The sequence below is a fragment of the Leptopilina heterotoma genome, unplaced genomic scaffold (genome assembly GCF_015476425.1).
Source record: "Leptopilina heterotoma isolate Lh14 unplaced genomic scaffold, ASM1547642v1 Lhet_19, whole genome shotgun sequence".
In the NCBI taxonomy this organism is placed as follows: domain Eukaryota; kingdom Metazoa; phylum Arthropoda; class Insecta; order Hymenoptera; family Figitidae; genus Leptopilina; species Leptopilina heterotoma.
Window position 1 is genome coordinate 780315 of NW_025110908.1, and position 23659 is coordinate 803973.

At 23.1% G+C, this 23659-nt stretch overlaps 3 protein-coding genes across 8 annotated transcripts; 2 read left to right on the forward strand and 1 right to left on the reverse strand.

Annotated features, from left to right (window-relative positions):
- Nucleotides 1-9: 9 nt before the first annotated feature.
- Nucleotides 10-8425, reverse strand: LOC122500665 (tektin-3-like). Of its 6 annotated transcripts, none has more exons than XM_043609706.1 (9): nucleotides 8167-8425; nucleotides 4733-4878; nucleotides 4002-4244; nucleotides 3446-3678; nucleotides 3255-3364; nucleotides 2842-2990; nucleotides 2560-2782; nucleotides 434-588; nucleotides 10-254 (listed from the first exon to the last, which is right to left on the reverse strand). In XM_043609706.1, the coding sequence occupies exons 1-9, from the start codon at nucleotides 8209-8211 to the stop codon at nucleotides 44-46; spliced, it is 1515 nt and encodes a 504-aa protein (XP_043465641.1). In that variant the 5' UTR covers nucleotides 8212-8425; the 3' UTR covers nucleotides 10-43. The 6 variants fall into 6 exon arrangements, with proteins under 6 accessions (XP_043465641.1, XP_043465642.1, XP_043465644.1 ...); XM_043609707.1 differs by lacking the exon at nucleotides 8167-8425 and adding an exon at nucleotides 6640-6753; XM_043609709.1 differs by lacking the exon at nucleotides 8167-8425 and adding an exon at nucleotides 6688-6737.
- On the forward strand, nucleotides 6948-11642 carry LOC122500666 (cytosolic Fe-S cluster assembly factor NUBP1 homolog). The gene is made up of 7 exons (XM_043609712.1): nucleotides 6948-7056; nucleotides 7734-7975; nucleotides 8463-8564; nucleotides 10452-10542; nucleotides 10655-10920; nucleotides 11202-11388; nucleotides 11492-11642. Exons 1-7 carry the CDS (start codon nucleotides 7026-7028, stop codon nucleotides 11533-11535), a joined length of 963 nt encoding a protein of 320 aa, XP_043465647.1. The 5' UTR covers nucleotides 6948-7025; the 3' UTR covers nucleotides 11536-11642.
- A 590-nt stretch (nucleotides 11643-12232) lies between these two features.
- On the forward strand, nucleotides 12233-23552 carry LOC122500598 (lysosomal alpha-glucosidase-like). The gene is made up of 10 exons (XM_043609608.1): nucleotides 12233-12485; nucleotides 14698-16443; nucleotides 18922-19124; nucleotides 19513-19620; nucleotides 19705-19882; nucleotides 20287-20435; nucleotides 20547-20631; nucleotides 20943-21222; nucleotides 22539-22747; nucleotides 23003-23552. The coding sequence occupies exons 2-10, from the start codon at nucleotides 14725-14727 to the stop codon at nucleotides 23207-23209; spliced, it is 3138 nt and encodes a 1045-aa protein (XP_043465543.1). The 5' UTR covers nucleotides 12233-12485; nucleotides 14698-14724; the 3' UTR covers nucleotides 23210-23552.
- The last annotated feature ends 107 nt before the right edge of the window (nucleotides 23553-23659 follow it).

Here is a 23659-nt window from a genome sequence, read left to right on the forward strand (position 1 = left end):
TTATTTTTCGTATTTAGAAAATTTAACAACAATTTAACGTGATTTAAAATCTGAAAAGTGCATTCACTGGATACGCTCGTCTCAGGCCGGTCACTTTTTCCTTGTCGATGTACATTGCGTCTATCTTGAGTGCGAGATCGTGTTCCAAGGCACTGCGAGTTCGTAGTAATCTTTGATGTTGATTTTCTATTTCTTTCAGAGCTTTGTACATTCGTTCCACTTGTTTGTTAATTCCTTCGATTTCTTTCTGCAGACTGCAAAAAAAAAAAAATTTTTTTTAGTGAAATAGTTCATCGCTTATTAACTTAGCTTGGATAGTTTAAATTTTTCGATTAAACTATTTTTGTTTCAAATTTTTTCTAATATTCGATATTTATTAGAAGTTTTTTGGAGTTTTTAGAAAAATATCGCAAAATATCAGTGAAATATTCACCTGACATGAGCGAAATCTCGACACAATTCTATCTCAGGACGATGTCGTCTAGCTTCCAATCTCGTATGAGCAACTTTAATAGCATAACTTTTATCAGCAATCGCCTTTCGCATGAGTTCTAAATTCTTCTCCACGTCGAAGATTTCTTGTTGAACCTAAACGTAAAATTGACTCTTAATTTTTTTAATTAGAAAAAGAAATTAGAAAATTGAAAATAGATATTGAAGATATTAAAAATATTAAAGAAGTAGATAAAAAAACATTAAGTACAAATTGCAGGGCTCGAACTAAGTCCGTAAATTCCATAAATGTCCGCAAATTTGCTTCAAGTCCATAAAAGTCAGTTTTTTTTTTAAAAAAAAAGGTCCGTAATTTGATTGAAAAAGGACAAAAAGTTCGTCAATTATTTTCAAAGTACATAATAAAATTCTTCGCAGAAATTCAATTATGTTCAAAAAATTTTTCAGAATTCACGACAGAATTTCAATTATCTTTATAAATAATAAAACATAATAATATAATAATAATATAATTCTTCTCCAAAATTCAAATATTTTTGAATGTAATAAAATTCTTCGCAGAAATTCAATTATGTTCAAAAATTTAAAAAATTCTCGTCACAATTTTAATTATCTTTATAAATATTTGTGTAAATAATTGAATTCTTGCAAAGAATTTTATTAAGATTTTTGAAAATAATTGAATTTCTCCAAAGATTTTTACTATTTAACGAAATTATTAAAATTCTTCTGCAAAATTCAATTATTTAAGAAAAATGTTCATAAAATTCTAGGCAAACATTTAATTATCTGCATAAATAATAAAAATTTCACGGGAATTCAAATATTTACAAATTTTTTATAAACTTCTTCGCAATAATTCAATTATTTTCATAAATAATAAAATTTTTTTGAAGGGATTCAATTAGTTTCATAAATAATAAAATTCTTCGCAAAAATGTAATTGCTTTGAATACAATTTTAATAAAACTTCTCTAAAGAATTCAATTACTTTCAAAAGTTTAAATAAAATTCATTATAAAAATTCAATTATTTTGAATATTCCATGAAATACTTTAATTATTATCATAAATTATGTAAAATTTTGAGAAATATTTACAATTTTTTGCAAGAATTTAATTATTTTCATAAATAAAATAATTTTTCACTAGAATTCAATTATTGAAAAATATTTTTATAAAATTCTCCCCTAAAAATTCAATTATTTTCAAAAATTTTAAATACTTTTTTAGAATTCAAATAAAATTTTATGGAAAATAATTTAATTCTTCGTAAAAAATTGTCTGAAAATTTAAAAAAAAAGAATTCTTTCGAAGAATTTCATTAAAAGCTTAAATATAATTGAATTTTATTGAATATTTTTTAAAAAATTGTATTAAAAATAACTGAATTCGTAGAAACATATTTTATCAAATTTTTTGAAAATATTTAAATTCCTGCTTAAATTTTCATATTTGTGAAAATAATTGAATTCTTGCAAAGAATTTTATTAAGATTTTCGAAAATAATTGAATTTCTCCAAAGATTTTTATTATTTAACGAAAATATTCAAATTGTTGAGAAAAATTCTAATAAACTTTCTAAATGTAATTCAAGATCTGCAAAAAATTTTGTTATTTTTAATTTATGCCAAAAGTTTTATAAAAATTTTGAAAAATAATTGAATTTCTGAGAATTTTTCACAGGAATTTAATTATTTTTGATAATTTCAATCAAATTCTTCGTAAGAATTCAATTATTTTCATTAATAATAAAACTCACAGCAGGATTTCAATTAGTTTTAATGCAATTTTAATCGAATTCCTCGAAATTTGTTTTATTTGTTTCAAGGAATTCAATTAAAATTGTACAAAAAATAATTGAAATTCTACGCTGAGTATTATTATTAGTAAGAATATTTGAATCCTCTTAAGAAGAATTTTTTTACTCTTGAAAATTATTAAATTTCTGCAATAATTGGTAACTTCTTCAAAATTAAATTTTTTTAGTGTTTTTAACTAAATTTCTTCTATAAATTCATTATGTATAATTCTTGATTCTTGTAAAGTCCGTATTTTTAAATAATTTCATTGATTCGAGCCCTGAGTCAAATTACATAAAACTTTCCTTATTAATATGCTGGTGTAATTTATTTTTTGCTTCGAGCATTTCAGAACTTCTATTGGCAAGTGCACTGTTTGTATTCGACCAGGAATCCCACATTTCTTGAGCCACACGATTGACAAGAGTCTCTGCGTCTGTTCGCAATTGACAAGATTTTGTCCTCTCCGATTGAGATCTCTGAATGATCCTGTTGGCTGCCTCTGACCATGTTTCTTGCTCAGAAATACTGAAATTGAAAATTTTCTTTTTTTAAAAAAAGGGAAATATTTTCCACCGATGACTTACCATGGATCAGATTTCTCAATTCCGGAAAAATACTGCAAACCGTGACTTCGGTTGTTCAATTGATGGCAAAGGACATCAATACCGAGTGCACTTTGTTTGTTCTTTAAATCAAGCTCCAATTGATTTTGCGAGGATCTACAACTTCGGAGCTGGAAAAATAGATTTGAATTTATTCCTAGAGAGACTGATTTTATTATTAGGAAGACTTATTTTTTCTATTTTGTATTTTCTATTTAATTTCTAATTTTTTCTATTTCGTATTTCTATTTAATTTCTAAGTTCATTTCCTATTTCGTATTTCTATTTAATTTCTAATTTCATTTCCTATTTCGTATTTCTATTTAATTTCTAATTTCATTTTCTTTTTCGTATTTTATTAGAGAGACTAATTTTAACGATAGTCGTGTAATTACTTGATCTTTGCACTTGTCGAGACACATTTCGAGTTTCTTTTGACCAATTTGCAAATTGTGAACTTCTCGTAAAAGGGATTTTTCCGTATTATCGTGAACGAGTTCTGTTCCTATTTGGAAAAAACAAAAATGTCTTTCATTAAAAATTAACGAAAGGGAAAAGAAATTTTTTTTTTGATTAATATCTGTACCTTTTCTAGCTTCTCGATGATACAAACATTCCTCCGCAATGTGCAGTGGATTTTCAATATCTTGAATCGCCTTCTCAAGGACAATGCGACAATCCTGCAGTCTCTCGATTTCCTGAATCATTCTCTCCAATTCCGATGAAACTTCATTTCGCCAGAATGTCACGTCTGTTATTCTTTCTCCAAGTCTTCTTCCAGTATCGTACTGATTATTTTGTATCTTCTCTTCTGCTTCTCTGCAAAAATCACAATTCAAATTAGTTTCAAAATTAAGTACAATTTAAATTAATTTAAAGATTAATCATAATTTAAATTAGTTTAAAAATTAATCACAATTTAAATTACTTTAAAAATTAATCACAATTTAAATTAATTTAAAAATGAATCACAAAATATTTTATTAATTAAATATTTAATATTTAGTAAATAAAAATTGAAAATAAATTTAAACTTTGAAAAACTGGGGAATTAACTCTTTCGGGGCTCGAAAAAATTACATTATTTAAAGATTGAAAGGGGTAATTATTTTTTTTCACCACTTTAGTTTGATTGACAGTACCTCATAAGTTTGACAGCATCGTTTCTGATTCTCTCCGAGTAGTGTCGATTTGAGTCAGCTTCATTGTAGAACATAACTTGCTTTTGAAACCATTCATTTGGAGTGTATCTGGTGTAAAGCGCTGCTTGAGAGGCGTGAACGGGATTTCTTTGAAAACCCGTCACTAAATTTGGAAATTTCAGAGGTTTCGTGGACATATTGACGAGTGGATCGACGGCGTAATTACTTATTGTCTTCGTTGATCTATTTCCAAAATTAAACACATTTCACAAATTAAATTTAATTTTAAATTAAAATTATTAGAATTTAGAATTTCTATATTTAATTAAAAGTTTATATAATGAATTGCAAATTTCTACAGTTAATTAAAAATTTCTACAATTAATTGCAAATTTCTACAATTAATTACAAATTTCCACAATTAATTACAAATTTCCACAATTAATTTACAAATGTTTCACAATTAATTAAAATTTTCTACAATTGCAAATTTATTTATAAAAATCAAAAATAAAATTCTCTATTAGCGGAAAATATTTTCACAGTTAAATTCGTAATTTGGAATAAATTTGCGCTGAATGTAAGATACGTACTTGATTTTAAACTAAATTTTCATTTAAAGACTGCATAACATTTTAGTAATAAACAATATTAGAGACTAACGGAATTCCAATGCTGGAAATTCTAGTTTGTTAAATCGATAACAGTGGTTTCCAGTAAATACTACTCACAATGGAAGTACTTCGATATTTTCATATCCAACATTTGGACGCCATGGCACGAGATGATGAACACGTGAAAATTCGTTGGCACGAAATGGAATTGAAGGTTCGACGTAGGTCATTGATCCAGTTGTTGTGCTCCATGGTTCGATTTGCTGAAGAAAAAATCATTTATTTACTAAATAATATCGAAATATATTTCTTATTTAAATTTAATTTAATTTATTTTAATTAAATATACTGGAAAATGTTACGCAACGTGGTATTAATTTTTTTTTTTAATATTATGCAAATTACAACACTTTTTATTTTCAAATATGAATTTTTGAATAATTTCAAACTCAAACTTTAAAAAAATTGAATTATTAACTAATTTACTAATTAATTTTTCTTGTTTAGTAATTTGAAAATTTTTAATAACATTCTTCGTAAAAATTCAATTATTTTTATAGATAGTAACATTTTTTGCATAAATTCAATTATTTTCAAAAAAATTCAATTTTTTCTTTATTCGATATAAAATATTTGCAAAAATTCAATTATTTTCAAAAAAATATAATAATAAAATAGTTTTCAAAAAAATTTCACGAAAGAATTCAATGTTTTTCTTTATTCGATAGCAAATAGGTAATTCAAAGCAATTCAATTATTTTCTAAAATTTTTATAAATTGTTTAAAACAATTCAATTTTATTTATAAATAGTTAAATTCTATGCAAAAATTCAATTATTTTCAAAAAAAAATTTAACGAAAGAATTCCATTTTTTTCTTCATTCGATATAAAATATTTCAAAAGAATTCAATTATTTTCTAAAATTTTTATAAATCGTTCAAAATAATTCAATTTTATTTATAAATAGTTAAATTCTATGCAAAAATTCAATTATTAATAATACAATTTTAAAAACATTTCATAAAAGAATAGAATTTCTTTTTTTATTTTTAATAATATTTTTTTCAAAAAAATTCAATTATTTTTTAAACTTTTAATAAATCCTTTGAAACAATTCAATTATATTTATAAATATAATAAAAATCTTTGCAAAAATTCAATTACTTTCAAAAAAATGTCACTAAAGAATTCAATTTTTTTCTCAATTCGTTATAAAATTTTTCAAAAGAATTTTAAAAAATTTTAATAGAATTTAATAATTAAATGTTTATTTTCAAGTATTAACAAAACACGATTATTTTAAAAACTTGAAAGAAATTGTTCATAAAATTAAATTATTTTTAAGATTTTTAATTAAAATTTTTAAAGAAACTGCATTATTTAAAAAAAAATGCAAAGAAATTCTTCAAAAAGAGTTTAATTAGAATTATAAAAAATTTTAACATATTTCTTCTCGAGAATTCAATAATTTTCGTAAATCATAAAATTCTATTATTTTCAAATTTTCTGATAAAATTTTTTGCAACAATTCGATGATTTTCAATAAATTAATTTTAAAAATGGAAATTATTAAAAAAGTTAGGAAACAAAATAAAACAAAAGCAAACAACAACAAACTGCGAACAGATTACCGGAATACAACGATTATTAATAAAGATTTTTTATATATTTTCAAATGATTAATAATTAATGTTTGTATTCAAATTTTTTAATTTTATAGTTATTTAAACCAGTGATTTTAATCTTGAAATTCAAGGACTTCAAAATGCTTCAAAAATTCCGATTCTCAAATAATTTTTGTTTATTATTATATTATCATAAACCTCATGAATCACACTTAAAATACAGAAAAAAATTTAACTTGACATGTAATTTTTCGTTGATTTCCTCAATTTTAGAAAATTTCTTTGCTAAACTGTCAAATTTTTGAGGTTATGTTCCCACGAATTAAGATGTTATCGAAAATATTAAATATACGTTCAAATAAAACTGCCACTATAAGGTAACTACTTTAATAGCTTACAAATATTTTATTTTTAAATATTATTATCTTGAAATATGTTTTAATAACGTTTTTCTATCCTTATTGTTGTTTTCGTTGTTTTTAATAGCGGGTGTTGTTTATTGTCAAATTGTCAGATTGTCGGCCCCTGTGAACCCTCTACCCTTGTTACATACAAATAAATATCATAAAAATTAGTCTAATTGAACTTTTAAAATTGACTAAAATTTAAGAATGAAAGAATTTACTATAATAATTTAACAATATAATAATAAACAATAATTTAAATGACTTTATAACAATTTTCTTGAAATAAATACTACAATTTCAAATTTTTGAACACAACTGTCAAAGCTGGAATTTCGCGCGCTTCGATCAGCTGTTGGGCACATGACATTTGATTCAACATGTCTGACGTGCCTGCAGAAGCCCCAGAACGTGAGTATTTATTTTAATTTCCCAGCTTTATTAAAAATTGTAAACGTAATTTTAGAATGTCAAGTGTATTATTAATTTTCTCCTATTTGTTTAATTATTAAATGTCATGACATCTTTTCGTTAGTGCCGATAATATAAACATGGTCTCAATTTGAGGTTATGTTGGAGAAAACAAATTCTTACATTAAAATCATTGTCATAAATATTTGTTTAAATATGTTAACTACTTTCTCTATGAGAAGGCAGTGAATGAATAATTATCCTAATCTTTTAAATTATTAACTTGTTTTTAATATTTTTTTGTAATAAGAATTTCTGTTCAATAAAAACTACCTGCTCTTCTGTCTTACGTGTCTTACCCATTGTTGTGAAATTTCCAAAGAATTTGTTTTCTCTAAACATTTATTTTTAATAATTATACTGTAATATTGTGAGTTATTATTGCCGAATTGTATTATTGATTAATTCAACTTAAATTTTACTTTAATACCGCGAAAAAGTTTAATTAGTAAAAACATTAAAATCATTACTGAAATTTCAAGTACTTTCTATTAACGGATCTGTTTTGTTAATTGTCGTAGTCGGTAGAAAATTGGAAATTCTTGAAAAATTTATTTGAAGCGAAACACATGCTGAAAAGTTATTTGTTTAAATATGCAATTGAGGTACTTTTTTAGATTGTCCCGGAACTGAAAGCGAAAGTGCTGGTAAAGGTTCGGCATGTGCTGGTTGCCCGAATCAAAGTATATGTGCATCGGGTGCAACAAAGCAAGAAGACCCTGGAAAAGCTCTTGTCAAAGAAAGATTATCTTCAGTGAAAAATAAAATTCTTATTCTCTCGGGTAAAGGCGGAGTTGGAAAAAGTACAATCACCTCTCTTATATCTCGAGGTTTGGCTGATGACAACATCAACAGAAATGTAAGAATATTTCATTCAATATTTTTAATATTCAATATTTCATTAAAAAAAACAATATTTCCCTTTCTACAGAGAGCAAAAGTATTTGCTGATTTTACTACTTATTTTCTTTTAATTATTTATTTTACATTTTACTACTTTTACATTACATTTTACTTTTTAATGAATAACTTTTTTAATATTGTACTTACTCTCTTACCCTGACCGACAACGTCCAAATGATTTTCGACATACATACTTTTGTTTTAATAAAAACGTCCCATCAGAAATAATACCAAGAGATAGATTTTAGCGATTCTTGTGAAAACATTGGCTGTAATATATCTATATAGGTCGTGACAACTTGTACCAGCTTATTGATTCTCAAGTCCCCGTACAAACTCTGCAACGATTAGAAAACAAAATTGTCGCAGTTTTGCAAAAACTTGTCATAGTTTATACTTTTATTGATTTACTTTTAATGAATGTATTTTCTTACGAAATTTAGGTCGCAGTGTTGGATATAGATATCTGTGGACCTTCACAACCGAGAGTTTTGGGCGTTATTGGAGAACAAGTACATCAAAGTGGATCAGGATGGTCGCCTGTTGTTAGTAACCAATTTAATCACCTATAGAAAACTAATTAATTTATATTTCAAAAATTAAAAATTAGGTTAGTTATATATTTAATTATATATTTGAAAAAATGGATTTATAGAAGAATTTTAGTTAAAAACACTAAAAACAATTGAATTTTGGGGAAGTTACAAATCACTGCAGAAATTCAATTATTTTCAAAAGTAAACTTTTCGCGGAAAATCAATTATGTTAAAAAATTAAAAAAAATTCTAAAAATGTCAATTATCTTTAATAATAATGAAATTCTTTTCTAAAATTCAATTATTTTCGAAAATTATTATAAAATTCTTGGAAAAATTTCAATTATTTTAAAAAATTTTCCTCAATTTCATGATTTTTAAAATCTACTATTTTAATAAAATTTTCCGAAAGAATTCAAAAACTTTAATAAAATTCTACGCAAATACTTAATTATTTTCATAGATAATAAAAATTCCACAGGAATTTAATTATTTTCATAAATAATTGAATATAACATTTTTAAAGGGATTCAATTATTTTCATAAATAATAAAATTCTTCGAAGAACTGTAATTATTTTGAATACAATTTTAATAAAAACTTCTTTAAAGATTTCAATTACTTTCAAAAGTTTAAATAAAATTCATTATAAAAATTCAATTATTTTCAATATTCCTCGAAATACTTTAATTATTATCATAAATTATGTAAAATTTTGAACAATATTTAAAATTCTTCCCAAGAATTTCATTATTTTTTTGCAAGAATATAATTATTTTTAAAAATAATATAATTTTTCGCCAGAATTCAATTATTTAAAAACATTTTTATAAAATTCCTCTCGAAAATTCAATTATATTCGCAAATAATAAAATTCATTGCAAAATTTCAATTATTTTCAAAAATTTTAAATACTTTCATAGAATTCAATTAAAATGGTATGGAAAATAATTTAATTCTTATAAAAAATTATGTTAAAATTCTTAAGAATAATTGAATTCTGTCGAAGAATTTCATTAAAAGTTATAAAATAATTGAATCTTATTGAAAATTTGTTTAAAAATTATATTAAAAATAATAAAATTTGTACGAATAAATTTTATCAAAACTTTTGAGAATATTTGAATTTCTGCGAAAATGTTCATATTTGTGATAATAATTAAATTCTTGCAAAGAATTTTAAGATTTTTTACAAATATTTTTATCATTTAATGAAAAAAATAAAATTTTTGCGAAAAATTTGATTAAAATTTCTAAAAGTAATTGAAGATCTGCAAAGAATTTTGTTATTTTTAATTTATGCCATGAATTTTATTAAAAAATTGTTGAAAATAATTATATTTCTGCGAAATTTAATTATTAATTAGTTTAATTTAATAAACTTTTAATAAAATTCTTCGAAAGAATTTTATTATTTATTAAAATAATTGAATTCTTGCGAAACTCATAGAATTTCAATTATTTTGTTTTTTATTTAAATAATTGAATTCTTGCGAAACTTATAAAATTTCAATTATTTTATTTTTTTATTTAAATAATTGAATTCTTGCGAAACTCATAAAATTTCAATTATTTTATTTTTTTATTTAAATAATTGAATTCTGTCGAAACTCATAGAAAATAATTTTGAAAAAATTACAGTAAAAATATTCTAATAATAAATAATTATGGTTTATAATAATATTGTTATAAGTTGTTGAATTTCAAAACGGTTTTAATTTGAAACTTTTGAAAATCAGGGAAACAAAATTAAATTTTTGTGGCAATCCTGTTATTGTAGTAATTTTTTAAAATTATTGTTGTAATATTTTAATAATAGTAGTAATTTTTTTAAATTATTATAATTTTTTTAATTTTTGTAGAAATTTTTGTTAATTATTATGATAATTTTTATAGTTTGTAGAAGAGAATTTGTCAGTGATGTCCATTGGATTCATACTTCAAAATACAGCCGACGCGGTTATTTGGCGGGGACCGAAGAAAAATGGTAAGGATATTTCGAAATAAGAACTTAATAAGCACGGAAAATTTTCAATTTTTTTCTAGACCTCTCATTTTTTACCAAGAAAATAATTTCTGGTAAATTTTATTTCTGTTAGGTATGATAAGACAATTTCTCTCAGAAGTCGATTGGGGAGATTTGGACTATTTGATTCTGGACACACCACCCGGAACATCCGATGAGCATTTATCTGTTTCGACATATTTGAAAGAAGTGGGAATAACCGGAGCTATTATAGTTACAACTCCGCAGGAAGTCGCCTTATTGGATGTCAGGAAGGAAATTAATTTTTGCGAAAAAGTTAGCATCCCCATTTTAGGAGTCGTGGAAAATATGAGTATCTTCGTCTGTCCTAAATGCGAGGTAAATCTTTTCTATTGATTATTTAATTAACAATTTAATTAAATTAATTAATTATTTAATTTATTAATTTAATTTAATTCTATTATTTATTATTATTAATTATGTTTATGAAAGAATTCAATTTTTGTTAAATTTTAATAAATTCAATTAATTTCATAAATAATAGAATTCTTCAGAGGAATTAAGATTAAGTTTCAATTCTTTTCAAAAGTTTTAATAAAATATTTGACGAAAAGGGGAAATAAAATCTTTTCAAAAAAAAAAACTTTTTCTTTTTATAGACGCCTTCAGAAATATTTCCCGCACTGACTGGCGGTGGGAAAAAATTGTCGGAAGAATTCAATATCGAATTTTTAGGTTCACTACCTTTAGATCCACTTTTAGCGAGATGTTGCGATGAGGGAAAAAATTTTCTAACCGAAGTTCCGAATTCTCCAGTGATACCTGTTTTGAAATCAATAGTACAAAGTAAGTATTTTGTTACTAAAATTTACCAAATTATTAAAAAAAAAAATCTACAATTATTAAGTATTCATAAAATTTGAAATCTATAATTCACGTTTCTTTTTAGAAATTGTAAAAAAATGCGAAGCTGCAGAAGAAAAGAGCACATGAATTAGAGGAAACAAAGTTTTACACTAATTTTAAAGAGTTTTTTAATTTTTTAAACTTGCAATGTGATTATTTGTTGAAATACATGATAAAAGTTTACTATTTTGATAGTTTGGAATATTTTCTTAAACACCGAAATGCAAAAGTCCGTACTATTTGTTATTGAAATTAGATTTTCTTAAATTTAAATAAATTCTTTTGTTATTTATTATTTATTTTTTTATAAATTTAAGTAAATTATTTTCTCACTTGTCTTTTGATAGACTTTTTAATTTTGTTTATCATATTTCGTTTAATTCATCTCTAAATTTAATACATTTCTAAATGTAGAAAATAAATAACAATAAAACATTCCATTTTTTGAATTTCTGTAAAATATTTTTCAAAGCTTTCAAAGTAAATTTAATTTGGTATTTTTAATTAGTCCTCCAAAGATTTACGAACTAATTATAGAGTAAAATAAAATAAAGTAAAATAAATTTAAAAATAATTCTTTAAAATTTAAATTTCAATAAATTTTTCCCTAATTAACAAAATCGATTTTTAACTTAAATTTAAATAATCAGTGTGAAAACTACTTTTCCGGAGCATTTTTTGTCGACGAATTGAAAGCTACACAGACTTATAGTGCCGGTGGATTGCAGTCGGATCTAAAAGAAGATTAAAGTACAGGACGTGAAAAAAGTTTTCGACAAGCTTTCTGTTTATATTTTTACAATTTTGGGTATTCCAGTCTTATTCTGGGATTTCTCGCACTTTCTAGATGATTCTCGATTCCTACACAGTGATTATTCTGTGTTCTGAGAAAAATATCAATTTTATAAAATAGTGTTGTTTGTGTCGTAGATAGTATTTCTACTGGAAAATAATTATAATTTCAAGACTGCAAATTCAAATAAGTAAACTAAAAAATATTATGAGAGGAGAACAAAGTTTTTCAACATAAAAAAAAGGTATTTAATTTCATTATATATTTTTAAATTTTTTATCTTTTTGAACATTTATTTACTTTATTTTAACTAAAAATTGAATTTTTTTTTTTTATTAAAAAAGAAATTATTTTACAACTTATTTTAAAATGTAAATAAAAGTCTTAGGAGAGGTTACCGGTATGAATGCTGAGATAAATAATCAGTTTCGTAATCAAATATCAAATTTGTAATAAAAAACCATAACAAAATTATTAAGAGGAGACTGAGATGAAATTACTAGCTATATGAAGTCATAAATCTTTGGCAAAATCATTTTTATAGTAAATTTTTTGCGATTAATTCAATGATCATGAAACAAATTGGGTCTAAAATTAAAAAAAAAATTAATAAAATAAAAAAAACCACATTTAAAATTTTACTTTTTGATAAAAATTAAATATCTCAAAACTCGCGTCCGAAATTTCTTAGAGAATGTATTTTTATATTCAATACAAATTTAACAGTTAAAAATTTTTTATTTTACAATTTTTTTTTAACTTTTAGCAATTATAGCATTTTTATTGGAAAATTAAATTTTTTTCGTAAACACGTTATTTTGAACATAATTTTTAAAAAATAAAAATGAAAAAAATAATTTGTAACTTTAAAACATGTTTTAAAAACTCAAAAAGCAATTTTGATGAATAAAATTAGTTAATTAATTAATAAATTAATTTATTAATAAAATTAATAAAAATTAAAAGGATAAAATTACATTTAAATAATAATTTTTTTTTAACGTTGAACGTAAGGAATTAAAAGCAAAAGTAACAATGGATGATGTAACAAAAAATAAAATAGAATATGTTTTTATATTTAAAATTCTTCTATGCAAATTATTCTTTTAATTCTAATATGCAAAATGTGCTTTTTCATATCAAGTAAAGATAAGAATAAATATTATCAAGTGCTGCTTTGAAAAAATGAAAAAACGTGAGAAAATTCGAAATAATTTCATTTCTCTTTTAATTCTTGATAATTGTTTTAAAATTAACCTTTTTTAAGTAAAACTATTTTTTTTAATCGAAAAAAGAGTGATTTCTTAATCGAAAATAAAAAATGCTTTAAAAATAGAAAGATTTTAAATTAATTAAATTTAATTTAATTCAATTTTGATCTATCAAATTTTTTAATAAATACAAAAATAAATTTTCCAATAAATTACCGATGGTTTTTGGAATATTTTCATTTTTATCGAAAAAAATAGAATTTGAACAGTGGTGAAAATATTTTTTCAATCTAATTTTTTTGTAACCAGGAAAAAATTTTTTTTGAATAATTTTGAATAATTTTTCTAATTAAATTTTCGAAATATACAATTCAAAAGATTTTGAATAATTGAAATTTTTGTAAAATTTAACTAAAAGTCACTTTTGTAGAATTTTCATTGCGAATTTTTGAAAATAATTGAATATTCTCAAAGAAATTTAATGAAAAATCTTCAAGTGTAAAGTTAAAAAAATGGAAATTAACCGTGTAAAAAAAATTATTTTGAATAATTTTGAATAATTTTTCTAATTAAATTTTCGAAATATATAATTCAGAAGATTTTGAATAATTAAAATTTTTGTAAAATTTATATTTGAAAGTCACTTTTGTAGAATATTTTATTGCAAGTTTTGAAAATAATTGAATTCTTTAAAACTTTAATGAAAAATCTTCAAGTGTAAAGTTGAAAAAAAGAAAATTAATGAAAATTATCTTTTAAAAATTATATTAAAATTATACTTTTGGAAAAAAGTAATTCTTAGAAATTTTTTTTCCATCTACATTGGAAAAAAAAATTTATTTGATTAAAATAATCGATTAGGTACTTGTCTATCAAAATTTAGATTAATTTAAATTTATATTAATTTATTTACTTTAAAAATCGAATTCATTTTCTAGCCGCTCCAAAAGTTTAAAAATATAAGTAAATATATATAGTAACAATCGATAACGTTTGTTATCGTTATTTTTGTCATTGTTGTTGTCATTATTGTTGAGATAATTTAACATTGTATAGTTTAACTGTGTACAGTTAGTTAATTTTTTATTTAATTTTTTTTTATTCACTTTATTGTTTTTTAATTTTAATTTTAATATTAATTTAATTTTAGATTTTTTATTTAATTTAATTTTATAATTTTTATAACTGAATATTTCCTCTACTATTTATTTATTATTTCTGATCTGAATATTTATTATTTTTCAGGAAAATTAAAAAATTTAAGGAACAAAAATGATGAAAATGGAACAAATGATTTGCGAGGACGTCATGAGGAAAAAGAAGAAAAAGCATTATTTCAAAATTCTATGTTTGCTAACACTCGTCTTTCTCATCATGTATCATTTCACCATCATTTTACCAGCCTTCAAAGAGACAGACGAGAAGATATCGACTTTAAAAAAATTCTTCAACAAACAAACGGAATTATTTTTTCAATATTCGAACGAATTTCAACAACTTTTTAATTCAATTGACAAAGAAAGTATCAGTAAATCCGACCAGGCGACTGTCGAGAAAATAATGATTCTAGAAAAAGAGATTTCGTTAATTCACTCCAAGTTAGAGCAGAATAATTTAAAATTGAATGAAACTCATCAAAAATTGAATTCTGCGACTTGTTCCCTAATTCCCGAGAGTAAAAGATTCGATTGTCATCCAGAACCAGGAGCATCGGAAGAAGCCTGCACGAAGAGGAATTGTTGCTGGATTTCTCTACATAAAACAAAAATGCAAAAAAAAGAAAAAGAAGGTTCTGTAGATATACCCTATTGTTTCTACGGTATGAATTGGCAAATATACAAATACGAAAATGTGACCGAAAAGGAAAATGAAATCTCAGGTTTTTTGAGATTAGAAAATAAATCGCCGTATAAAAATGATTTGTCTTTGGTGAAAATCGAATCGACAAGTGTTGATAGTTCGATTCTTCGGGTGAAACTTTACGATCCTTTGCAAAAAAGGTACGAACCCCCCTGGCCATTGAGAAGGGAGATGAAATCTTTTCCCGGCTCCACTTCGTATGGGATAAAAATTGATAAATCAACGCCAGGTTTTTCCGTGCACAGAACATCGAATGGAGAAACAATATTCAATTCAAATGGAGTTGGTGGTTTTTTATTCGCCAATCAATTTCTCCAAATGAGCTCTCTACTACCGTCGAGCAATATTTACGGTTTGGGAGAGCATCGAAATCGTTTGAAATTGTCCACAAATTGGCAATTATTGACACTATTCAATGCGGATCAGCCGCCAGTTGAGAAGGCGAATCTCTATGGTTCGCATCCTTTTTACATGGTAATCGAGGAGTCGGGCGATTGTCATGGAGTTCTTTTCTTGAATAGCAACGCGATGGATGTTATTTTACAACCTGCGCCGGCAATAACATTCCGGACAATTGGTGGTATTTTTGATATTTATTTCTTCATGGGACCAACGCCGGAGGATGTTTTGAAGCAGTATTCGGAAATTGTGGGCAGACCTTTTATGCCACCTTACTGGTCGTTGGGTTTTCATTTGTGTCGATTTGGCTATGGGAGTTTGGAGAAGACGAGAGAAACTTGGAATAGAACGAGAATGGCGGGTATTCCTTTTGATTCGCAGTGGAATGATTTGGATTATATGGATAAACATAATGACTTCACTTATGATAAGGAGAAATTTAAGGGACTTCCGGAATTCGTCGAGGAATTGCATCGGGAAGGAATGCATTATATTCCGTTAATCGATGCAGGAGTTTCGGGAACGGAACCTAAGGGATCTTATGTACCTTATGATGAAGGTGTGCGAGAAGGAATTTTTGTCAAGGACAGTAGTGGTTCGCCGTTTCAGGGAAAAGTTTGGAATTTTAAATCAACTGTTTGGCCTGACTTTACGAATCCAAAAACACAGGATTATTATTTGAAAATGATGAATGAAACTCATAAGGATTTCGAATTCGATGGCGCTTGGATTGTAAGTATTTGATTCATTTTGTAGACTATTATTTTTAATTTTATTATTATTATATTTATTTCATTACATTTTATTTTTAATTATTATCATTATATTTATTTTAATACATTTTATTTTTAATTATTATCATTAAATTTATTTTATTACATTTTATTTTTAATTATTGCCTATCATTATATTTATTTTATTGCATTTTATTTTTAACAGGCTTTGTACTTATCTAGTAAAACCAACTATTTACAACTTTTTTTCCAATTTGCTACAATTTGCATAATTTTTTTTTAAGTAATTGTGACATTAAAAAATAATTTTTTCTTTGACTTTTTGAAAATTTGCACCACTTTAAATTTGCTGAAACTTAAAATAAAATAATTATTTTCATAAATTTCAATTTAATTCTTAGAAACGATTCAATTATTTATTTATTTTCAAAAATTATTCGAAATTCAATTATTTTCAATATCAAAAATTTCAAATTCAAACTTTTTTGAAATTCAACGACTTAGAAGAATATTATTAGAAAACATTTACACTACTTTAAAATTTTAAATACTTTATTTAATTTTAAATAAAATTAAAGTAAAAAAATTATTTTCAAATATTTTTTTTTTAATTTTTAGCAATTTGATTATTTAACATATTGAAGCACAATTTTCAGAAAAAAATCAATTATTTAAAAAGATTTTAATAAAATTCTTCACAAAAATTGAATTATTTTTAGAAATTTCAATAAATTTTGTTACAAGAATTCAATTATTTTTATAAAGAATAAAATTCTTTCCAGGAATTCAATTATTTTTAGAAATATTAATAAATTTCGTTGCAAGAATTCAATTATTTTTAGAAATAAAAAAATGTTTCACAGGAATTTGTTTTACAGAAAGTTATTTATTTTTAAAAATAATAAAATCCTTGCCACGAATTCAATTATTTTTATAAGTAATAAAATTCTTGCGATAAATTTAATTATTTTTTAAAATAATAAAATTCTTTTCAGCAATTCAATTATTTTTAGAAATATTAATAAATATCGTTGCAAGAATTATCAATTATTTTTAGAAATTTTAATAAATTCGTTGGAAGAATTCAATTATTTTTATAACTAATAAAATGTTTCACAGGAATTTGATTATTTTTATAAAGAATAAAATTCTTGTCAGGAATTTAAATATTTTTAAAAATAATAAAATTTTTTACACAAATTCAATTAATTTTTAAAATTTCAATAAATTTTGTTGCAAGAATTCAATTTTTTTCATAAATAATAAAAATTTTCACAAGAATTTGATTATTTACAACATTAAAACACAATTTTCATAAAATTTTTCATAGAAATTTAATTATTTTTATAAAGATGAATTAAATTTTTTCCAGGAATTCAATTATATTTAGAAATTTTAATAAACTTCTTTAAGAATAAATAAAAAAATTTTTTTCGGAGATTCAATTATTTTCATAAATAATGAAATTCTTTTTATAAATTCAATTATTTTCATAAATAGTAAAACTCATCGCATGATTTCAATTATTTTTAATACAATTTTAAATAAATTACTCGAATAATGAAATTATTCTTTTAAATTTTATTAAAATTCTTCGAAAGAATTCAATTATTTCAAAAGATTTGATATAATTTGTTGATTTGAATTTAAAAATTATTTTCAAAAGTTTTAATTAAATTTTTCGTAGTAATTCAATTATTTGAAAAAATTTTTGATCAAACTCTTTATAAGAAGTTTATTTTAAGAAATATTCAATTATTTAATAAATTATTTATTTTTGTAATTAAATAATTGAATTTTGTCGAGGAATTTAATTAAAATTGTATTAATAAAAATGGTATTCTTTGTAAAGATTCTATCAAAATTAAAAAAAATAATTTAACCCTTTTGAAAAAATGTATTAAAACTTTATTGAATGTAATTGAAATCCTACGAAGAATTTTATTATACTCATGAAAATAATGGAATTCTTGCGAAGAATTGTCATACAAATTTTGAAAATAATCGAATTTTTGCTATAAGATTTTATTTTTATTTCATTTAATTTATTATTGTAAATATTGTAAATTATAATATTTATTTATTATTTCATTTTATTAAATATTTTGAAAATAATTAAATATTGTCGAAGATTTTAATTTTTTATGAAAATAATTGAATTCTTTCAAGAGAAATTTTATTAAAATTGTTGAAAACAATAAGTAATAATTAATTAGCTAATAAGCGAATTTTAAAAAAATTTTATTCTAAAATATTGTTGAAAAATTTGAAGGTAATATTTGAAAATAAAGAAAATATTTTTTTGTTGTTTCTTTTTTTTTTTGCTAATTAAGTGAGTAAGTGACAATCATTGAAAAAACAATTCATTGAATTCCACGTTCAATAAAAAAAAACAGAAAAATAATAAACAAATATTCAAGACTTAATATTATTATTATTAGTAATTAATGTATTTAATTATTTTTTTTAATTGTAGGACATGAACGAGCCATCTAACTTTTACAATGGTCTTTCTAATGGCTGTCCGCCGAACGATTTAGATAACCCGGAATATTTACCTCAAGTTAATGGAGGTATACTTGCAAGGAAAACGCTGTGTATGAATTCACAGCACTATTTAGGAGCTCATTATGATCTTCACAATACATATGGTACCAGCCAAGCAATTTCAACAAATAAGTGAGTTCATTTTTAAGTCCTTTTTATGAAATCCTTGAAATTCATTTTTTAGCGCAATCAAAAATTTATTATTATTATATTCATTATTATTAATATTTTTCGTATTTTTTTATGTATTTAGAAATAAGAAATATTCAGTCAAATTAGGTAAAATATTTAAATTATTATTCATAATGAAGAAAAAAATTACATCAAATAAAACATATAAAAATATTCAACAGTTGGAAAAAATTGTAGGTATTTTAATTTTTGAATAACTTTGAAATTTTCTGAATTGTAACTGTTTCTTTGAAAATTAAATTTTTTTTAGAATTTAATTTTTAATTACGTTGGAGAATAAAATACTTTAAGGACATAATTTAAATTAATTAATTTCTTTTGTTTAAAGTGCATTGAAACAAATAAGAAATAAGAGGCCTTTCATTATTTCCCGTTCTACTTGGGTTGGTCATGGATCTTATGCAGGGCACTGGACAGGAGACATTTATTCATCTTGGTAATTAAAAAAAAATTAAAAATGGAATAATGGAAATAGTTGAATGAAATTGTTGAATTAAAATAATATAATTTTCTTATCTAGGTACGATCTAAGAATGAGTATTCCAGAAATTTTGCAATTTAGTTTCTTTCAAATTCCAATGATTGGCGCAGATATTTGTGGCTTTAATGGAAATACAACAGTTTCTCTCTGCAATCGATGGATGCAAGTTGGAGCTTTTTATCCTTTCTCACGAAACCACAATTCCGATGACACTGTTGTAAGTGAACTTTTATTATAAACTTACAGTTTTCATTCCATGGAATTTATCGATTTATTTTTAATTAATTATCAAAAATTCTGTTACGAATTTATACCAGAAAAGTGAAATAATATCTGAACTTGTTCGAATTTTTTTTTTACTTCAAATCAAAGATCTTTAGTTCTTTAAATGTTATTTAATTTTATTCGAATTATTTTTTACTCCAAAAATCTTTAATTCTTGAAATGTCTTTTATTTTTATTGACTTACTCGATTTTTTTGTATTTTTAATCGATTAAAAAATGACTTTTTTGCGTTATCAAGTCCACCCGAGGCCTGTAATATTCAAAACTATTATTTTGAAATTTTACCTGAAAAATAATTGAGAATTTGTAATTTACAATTTTATGTTTCATTTACAGGAGCAAGATCCTGTTGCGATGGGAGAATTGGTAGTCAGGTCCTCAAGAAAAGCTCTCACGATTCGATATAAGCTTTTGCCCTATTTATACACTCTCTTCTTCCGTGCTAATCAATTCGGCGAGACTGTTGCACGTCCCTTGTTCTTCGAGTGAGTTTAAAAAATTAAATTAATCTTGTTTATTTAAAAATTTTTCAATAATTTTCATTTTTTTATTTTCGTTGGTAGAATGAACTTTTTTAATTAAGAATTTTATTACAGATTTTTGAATGATCCTAATACGTACAATGTCGATACACAGTTTCTCTGGGGAAGTTCTTTAATGATTGTTCCCGTACTGGATGAGGTGAGAATATTTATTTGTGGAATTTTTAAAAAATTTATTTTTACAATTTTAATTGAAAGCTAATTATTGAAAATTCACTTGAAATTTAATTTTTACAATTTTAATTGAAATTTAATTATTGGAAATTTAATTAAAATTTTATTATTGGAAATTTAATTAAAATTTAATTTTTACAATTTTAATTGTAATTTTATTATTGAAAATTTATTTGAGATTTTATTTTTACAATTTTAATTAAAATTTACTTGAAATTCTATTTATAGTATTTTACTGAAAATTGTGTTTTAAAACTATTTTTTTTTTTTTTTTAGATTTCCGATAAAAAGGAAAAAGTCGATGCCTATATACCTGCAGGCAAATGGTACAATTTATATACAAATGAAGGCCTATTATCAACTGGCCAGAATCTAACTCTCGATGCTCCTCTGGATACAATTCCTTTACTGGTTCGAGGTGGGTCAATTCTGCCTGTGCAAAACAATTCTGGAACTACTACAGAGAGTCGGAAGAATAAATTTGGCTTATTAATTGCCTTGGATAAGCAGCAATTTGCCACAGGAGAGTTATACTGGGATGATGGTGACAGTCTAGGTATTTAATTAATTAATTTGTGTATAAATGATTTTTTTCCTGTTTTTTTGCCAATTTTCCGTTTAATTTAATTACTTTACTTTATTTGAAAGTTTTATTACTTTATCAATGTTGTTACAGACTCGCGTCAAAATTTCAATTATCATTAAAAATAATAAAATTCTTCTACAAAATTCAATTATTTTCAAAAATTTTTCAACACTTTTCTGAAGAATTCAATAATATAAAAAATTTTTTAATTAAATTCTCCGCAGAAATTCAATTATGATAATAATTATGAAAATTATTCTTTTCTGCTAAGAAGTTTGTTATTTTTAATATAGGCCAAGATTTTTATTAAATTTTTTGAAAATAATTGAATTTCTGTAAATTTTTAACAGGATTTTAATTATTTTCGAAAAGTTTAATAAAATTCTTCGCAAGAATTCAATTATTTTCATAAATAATAGAAATCATTGCAGATTTTCAATTATTTTTAATACAATTTGAATTCTCGTAGAATTTTCTAATAAAAATTGATTTTAAAATTAATTTCAGTTAAAATTTTTGATAATAATTGAATATTAAAATTTCATGACTTTTAAGAAATAATTGAATTTTGTAAAGGTTTCAAATTAAATTCTCTGAAAATTTGATTTTTCCGTACTTGTAAATAATATTTCTGTAGAATTAATTTTTTCTGAAAAAATTTAATTGGATTTATTTTTGAAAAAGTTTAATTGAATTTTTTTTAAAAATTATTTGAAGTTTTTATTTTCTAATACAGAACGAAGAATTTTCGAGTAATCGATGAAATTTCGTAAAAGTGAATATTGTAAACAAGTGGATTTGAAAATTCTCAAAAAACTTCAAAAATTATTAAAAATAATTAATTTGAGAAGAAATTCTCAAAAATACTATAAAATAATAATTTAATATGATGAAAATAATTTTGGTGAAAAGTTGCGGTAACAATATTCTTATATTAAAAAATAATATATTTTAACACGGTCATCTTTAATTATTATAAAACATGAAGAAATCAAGCATTCAGAGTCGAAGATTCTTAAAAGTTGTTGAATTTCAAAAAGGTTTAAATTTGAATGTTTCGAAGAATTTTAATTCCTGTGAAAAAGTAATAATTGAATATTTATTTGAAGTTAGAAGTTACTGAAGTTTTCGATTATTTTTACAATAATTGAAGAAATTCGTAAATAAAATGTAACAGAACATTATTATTTTTACTATTATTTTTTTACATTGTGTTAGTTTTTATTCAAATTTTTTTATATCAAAGATTCTTTTATATCGCATTAATGTTTTTCTTATCTCTACAGATTCCTTCGAAAAGCAACAGTACCAAAGGCTAAATTTTACAGTTTCAAACAATACCCTAACTATTCAAACCACCAAGCATTCTTTCTCCGAAAAAATTATTATAGAAGAAATTTATGTTTTGGGATTGGAATTGGAACAAGTGAGACGAGTAATCGTTAACAATACGGATATTGACAGTGATAATTTCTTCTTTAAAAAAAATATTTCTGTGAGTAATTACAATTTTCATTTTTTTTACAATTACTAATTTTTCCAATACTTTCAATATCTTTTAAATACTTTTTTCAATTTTCAACTACTTTTCTTAATTTTCCAATTTAGTTACAATTTCACAAACTATTTTCAATTTTGTGAAATAAATTTTAATTGAATTTTCTTTTGAAATAAAATAAATTTATTATATTTTCAAATTAGTTGTACGGATTGTTTTTTTAATTAATTATTTTTCTCTCTCTTTTCCCAGTATCTTTATGTGAAAAATTTAAATCTTGAAATGAAAGATACGTTGACTTTATCTTGGACGGAAAAAGAGAAGGAAATTACTGACTCTAAAACAGAAAGATATCAAGTTTATTCGGCTGCAGTTACATTTACGAGTTACAATAAATTTTTACTTTTTATTGTATCAGTGTTGTTGAGTAATCGCTCATTGGTAAGAATTGTACTTTAAATAATTTAATAATATTTTTTAAGAATTTATATTTTTCTCAAAGAAAAATTTTTATAATATAATATTCGTGCCATTTTTAAAAACCAATTAATCTTCAAAGAGTAGATTTAAGCTTAAAGAGTAATTTACAAAAATAATAATTGTTTATATACAAAAATAATTATAATGTATAATATAAATTTTTAAGAATTTTATATAATAAGCCATGTGATGCAATGGATATTTTTCTAAGCGTACATACATTTTTTTTAAAAGAAATTTTAAAAATGTTAAACTATATTTGTAAGAGAACAAAAACTTGTATTTTATAATCGTGATGAAATAAAGACTTTTCAATTTATAATTTTTTTCTAGAAAATTGTTCATTTTTTTACCAAAAAAAAAATTATCGGACGATAAGATTGTGCTTATAAAAGATAAAACGTAGATTTTTCCGAATGATTTAAAATA

What these genes read in the sequence shown, in the direction of transcription:
- LOC122500666 (XM_043609712.1), top strand. Translation starts at nt 7,026, where the DNA reads ATGTCTGACGTGCCTGCAGAAGCCCCAGAAC. An exon ending in ATGACAACATCAACAGAAAT is followed by an intron (nt 7,976 to 8,462) that starts GTAAGAATATTT and finishes TACGAAATTTAG; the next exon opens with GTCGCAGTGTTGGATATAGA. An exon ending in TCGTCTGTCCTAAATGCGAG is followed by an intron (nt 10,921 to 11,201) that starts GTAAATCTTTTC and finishes TTCTTTTTATAG; the next exon opens with ACGCCTTCAGAAATATTTCC.
- LOC122500665 (XM_043609706.1), bottom strand. Translation starts at nt 8,211, where the DNA reads ATGTATGTCGAAAATCATTTGGACGTTGTCGGTCAGGGTAAGAGA. An exon ending in GATGCTGTCAAACTTATGAG is followed by an intron (nt 3,679 to 4,001) that starts GTACTGTCAATC and finishes TGATTTTTGCAG; the next exon opens with AGAAGCAGAAGAGAAGATAC. An exon ending in TCATCGAGAAGCTAGAAAAG is followed by an intron (nt 3,365 to 3,445) that starts GTACAGATATTA and finishes TTTTCCAAATAG; the next exon opens with GAACAGAACTCGTTCACGAT.
- LOC122500598 (XM_043609608.1), top strand. Translation starts at nt 14,725, where the DNA reads ATGATGAAAATGGAACAAATGATTTGCGAGGACGTCATGAGGAAAAAG. An exon ending in GGAGACATTTATTCATCTTG is followed by an intron (nt 19,621 to 19,704) that starts GTAATTAAAAAA and finishes TTTCTTATCTAG; the next exon opens with GTACGATCTAAGAATGAGTA. An exon ending in TTGTTCCCGTACTGGATGAG is followed by an intron (nt 20,632 to 20,942) that starts GTGAGAATATTT and finishes TTTTTTTTTTAG; the next exon opens with ATTTCCGATAAAAAGGAAAA.